The 4,886-nt window shown below is 36.2% G+C and overlaps 1 protein-coding gene across 2 annotated transcripts in view; it reads left to right on the top strand.

Moving 5' to 3' along the window:
- Positions 1-4,880, top strand: part of LOC106470333 (leucine-rich repeat and immunoglobulin-like domain-containing nogo receptor-interacting protein 3) — a 37,079-nt gene extending 32,199 nt beyond the window's left edge. For both annotated transcript variants that reach the window (XM_013930884.2, XM_022398951.1), the window contains exon 2: positions 2,536-4,880. In XM_013930884.2, coding sequence (XP_013786338.1) covers positions 2,724-4,637 — 1,914 coding nt within the window. In that variant the 5' untranslated portion in view covers positions 2,536-2,723 and the 3' untranslated portion in view covers positions 4,638-4,880. The remainder of the gene's footprint in view (positions 1-2,535) is intronic.
- Positions 4,881-4,886: the final 6 nt, after the last annotated feature.

Raw genomic sequence — 4,886 nt, 5'->3', positions numbered from 1 at the left:
ATAAATCTGTATTACAACAACAAAGAAAGAAGACACAAATCTGTATTACAATAACAACAACAAAGTAAGAAGACATAAATCTGTATTACAACAACAAAGAAAGAAGACACAAATCTGTATTACAATAACAACAACAAAGTAAGAAGACATAAATCTGTATAACAACAACAAAGTAAGAAGACAGAAATCTGTATTACAACAACAAAGTAAGAAGACAGAAATCTGTATTACAATAACAACAACAAAGAAAGAAGACAAATCTGTATTACATTAACAACAACAAAGAAAGAAGACACAAATCTGTATTACAATATCAACAATAAAGAAAGAAGACAAATCTGTATTACAATAACATTAACAAAGAAAGAAGACACAAATCTGTATTACAACAACAACAACAAAGAAAGAAGACACAAATCTGTATTACAACAACAAAGAAAGAAGACACAAATCTGTATTACAATAACATTAACAAAGAAAGAAGACACAAATCTGTATTACAATAACAACAACAAAGAAAGAAGACAAATCTGTATTACAATAACAATAACAAAGAAAGAAGACACAAATCTGTATTACAATAACAATAACAAAGAAAGAAGACACAAATCTCTATTACAATGACAACAACAAAGAAAGAAGACAAATCTCTATTACAGTAACAACAACAAAGAAAGAAGACATAAATCTGTATTACAATAACAACAACAAAGAAAGAAGACACAAATCTGTATTACAATAACAACAACAAAGAAAGAAGACACAAATCTCTATTACAATAACAACAAAAAAAAATAAGACACAAATACTCTATTACAATAACAAAAAAAAAAAAAGCTGGTCTTACAAGGCTTTGTTTACCCACCGTTGTAGTGATAGTTTTGGCTACGTCTAGACTTCAGAGTAAACTCCAACGTTTGTCATGCATAATTAGGAAGGCGGACTTGTATTTTTTAGCGTCTCCTAGCAACTAATATGGTTGAAATAGACGAAGGTATTGACGTGTTAGATACCGTGACCATCACATTTTAAATTTTAAAAAGGAGGAATCCCTGAATCACTCGGTTCTTGAAATATTTCTCAAGACCACTTTCTGGAGCATGAAATAACAGTAAATTTTGACAGGTCAGTTTTTGGTAATAAATTTGTCTCTTATAGAAAGCTGCGTTCCCATCGCAAAATCTAATTTTGAAAATATTCAATGGAATGAGAAATAATTAACAAACTCTGTACAAGCGATCAATAACATCAAATAGGAGTTTTCAAATAGTAAATAAGAAGTGCTTCACTATGTTCAGTGCAACCATCTAGAACAGATACTAACATCCACACTAGATTTTCGTGTGTACTTCATTTCTTACAATATAGAGCCTGAAAAGATTGATGGACAGACATATGCTTATCTGCGTGTTTCTGTTTATTAGTTGTTTTTGTCTTTTTTCTTTGTTTGTTATTTGGGGGGGGACCAAAGGAATTCCATTATATTTTCATTCGATTCTCTAAAACGATAGTCAGTAACGGACTCAAATAATTAAATGTGTCTAATTCCATCCGTACATTTTACTTTATATATTGACCACTATGTACGTTATTAACTGTTAAAGTGATCACATGTATATACGTTTTTGTGACCATTATGTACCCTATTAATTATTGAAGCGTTTACATGTACATAAGTTTTGTAACAGGTCCGGCATGGCCAGGTGGTTAGGGCACTCGACTCGCAATCTGAGGGATACGGGTTCGAATCCCCGTCCCACGAAATATGCTCGCCCTTTCAGCCGTGGGGGCGTTATAATGTGACGGTCAATCCCACTATTCGTTGGTAAAAGAGTAGCCCAAGAGTTGGCGGTGGGTGGTGATGACTAGCTGCCTTCCATCTAGTCATACACTGCTAAATTAGGGACGTCTAGCGCAGATAGCCCTCGTGTGGCTTTGCGCGAAATTCAAAACAAAACAAACAAGTTAATTATTATTACTTATTGAAGCGTTTACATGTGTATAAGTTCGTGTGACTATTATGTATTTTATTAATTATTGAAGCGTTTACATCTGTATAAGTTTGTATGACTATTATGTATTTTATTAATTATTGAAGCGTTTACATGTGTATAAGTTTGTGTGACTATTATGTATTTTATTAATTATTGAAGCGATCACGTGTATATAATTTCTTTTGTACACTTTTCAGAGATAATTCTTAAGTCTTAAGGCTTAGGACACCTTAGTTAACAAAGCATACTGTTTTGTAATAATTAACGTCTGTATTAAATATGTTTTACAACGTGATTTCTGTTACAGTTTAGCTACTAGGCAGAATGTTTAAATGAAGTTTAACAACTGGCTGATAAATGTGAACTGTAAATAAATAAAGGTGTGTACCTAGTGTGTCAGTACGTAGGTAATATTTTAGTTGATTTTTTTTTGTGTGTGTAATTTTTTATAGGATGTTTTCTGTTATTACAATGATCTAACTTAATACACTATGTGTTTGTAGAAATTTATATGAGACGTTTTATTTTTCTTTTGCTATAGGACCCGACAGATAAGTTTAATACCTGGAGGGTAAAAGAAAGTGGACAGCTGTTTCTTCACTCCAATCTTTGACTTTTCCAAGAAATACGTTTATACAATCTTGGAAATCAAAGAGGCTTCTAATTTTAGAAGATACGTTTGTGCTCGAACTTTGAAAGAGTAAGTTTTATGATACAAAGACTAAAAACATGGGCTTTTCAAGACATTGGAAGTTATTCATGTACGAGATAATATTTTGTTTTTTCTCAATTTTTCTTTCTGTTGGACTTGGCCAGTGTCCCGTGAAATGTTCTTGTAAATGGAAACACGGAAAACAGACAGCAGAATGTGGGTCCCAGGGGCTTGATAGCGTGCCTCAAAACTTAAAACTCGGAACTCAGGTGTTGGAACTCGCCGACAACAACATTCAATACTTACCAAGTCGTGTTTTTCAACAGCAGGGTCTGGTTAATCTGCAGAAAATTTACTTATCTGACTGTAATCTGAGTGGAGTTGCTAATGACACATTTTACCAACTAACCAACCTGGTTGAATTGGATGTAAGCAGTAACCTCCTCACAACCGTTCCATCAATATCGTTCAGGGATACTCCTTTCCTCCGTCGTCTGGATCTGAGCAAGAATCCAATAAGAACCATCAGAAATAACTCTTTTTCAGAACTTTCTCGTCTTCGCAGTTTAGAACTAAGTAATTGTCAAATCGCAAACATTGAGGTTGGTGCCTTCGTTGGTCTTGAAAGGCTAGAAAAGCTTACTTTAGATGGAAATAAGCTTAGAGCAATACTACAACCTGCCATTCAAGGCCTTCCGGTATTTACGCTACAACTTCACAATAATCCTTGGCATTGTGATTGTGAGCTTCGTAGCTTAGTGGCTTGGATTTCAACAAATAATGTTCCATACGGTGAGCCTCCTAGCTGCGATGGACCTTCCCGACTAGCCGGAAGGTTATGGAGTACTTTGCTGTTGGATGAGTTTGCTTGTATTCCAGAAATGATCACAACTAACACAGACGTTATCGTAGATGAAGGGGGAAATGGTACTTTGGAATGTAATATACAGGCGATACCGTGGGCTACAGTATACTGGGAAATAGACAAAGTTGCTTTGAAAAATTTATCATCCTCATCTTTTCCAAGTGGGAAACTTCATATTCAATATAAAAACTTGAAAGATTTTCAAACAAGTTTACTCACTGTGATAACTGTCACCCAAAAAGATCCGCACGTTTTCACATGTGTTGCTGAGAATCGAGCTGGAATATCTCGTCAAAACTTTACCTTATCTGTTGTCGTTCCTCTGGAACAATCCCCTGGATGGACAAGAGGTCACATTTTGGGGACCGCTGTTGGAATTTTCCTCTTAATAACCATTCTTTTGGTTGCTTTTTGTATATTTATCTTTCGACAAAGAGCAGTAATGACCTCATCAAACGGGAAGATGCCATGGAATCTCTTTCTGAGAATCATTTCTTCTAAGAAACAAGAGACTGTAGAGCCAAACGGTGTGAAGAACGAGAACGAAGAAAAGGAAATTAGTGCCGACGAGAAACAGCCACGTCGTCAAGAAACTGGAAGTAGTGGTTATGGCTCAGATCAACAAACACCCGATCTCGTTAGCAAAACCATTGAAGCGAATAGTTCAGCCATGTCCTTGTCCTTTCAGCCTTTCCAGCATCCACCTGTCGATCTGCTGCAAAACACGGTGATCAGTGAAGGATGGATTATGCCAAAACGTCCTTTTAATGCTACACCAGACTATTCCCGAATGAACTACACATACCCAGATTATGACAAGAACAGCGACTACATGGACCCAGATAACGTTTACTATCCACACTATTTAGATAGAGGATATTATGGATCACAGGTACCAGAAAACGACAGGGTTAGAACATTGCGAATTGAGCACGAGAACACTGTGGATGGTACTCCCGTAAGAGACAACTCTACTTCTAGGTTTCAGAGTCCAAGTTATCCCACGTGGAAAAGAAGTCCGTTGGTAGTGCCAGATAACACCGAGCTCCCTCTTCCGCCAGCCGAGATTCGTTTCTCACCAGATGAGGGATACGCCGAAGGCATTTATGAAGGCACGGTGGTGTGAATCCTCAAAAAAAGGGCCCCGTATAAAACCCGAGGGAAACGATTTTGCTCAGAGATTGTAACATACAACACACCTGGAAGGGGATATCGTGCATCACGCCCATTTCTGATGCGTTTTTATGTTGTTATGAATTAATGTTTATTACTATCTCTCCCGTACAACCTTGTCTTCTGTTCAACGTTTAGTGGATAATGGATTACGTTATCTATGCTTTATCGTAAATGGTTCTCTCAATATTTCAGCTGTCTT

The sequence above is a fragment of the Limulus polyphemus genome, unplaced genomic scaffold (genome assembly GCF_000517525.1).
Source record: "Limulus polyphemus unplaced genomic scaffold, Limulus_polyphemus-2.1.2 Scaffold3949, whole genome shotgun sequence".
In the NCBI taxonomy this organism is placed as follows: Eukaryota; Metazoa; Arthropoda; class Merostomata; order Xiphosura; family Limulidae; genus Limulus; species Limulus polyphemus.
Note: the sequence above shows the minus strand (reverse complement) of the source record. Positions and strands in the feature narration are given on the sequence as shown.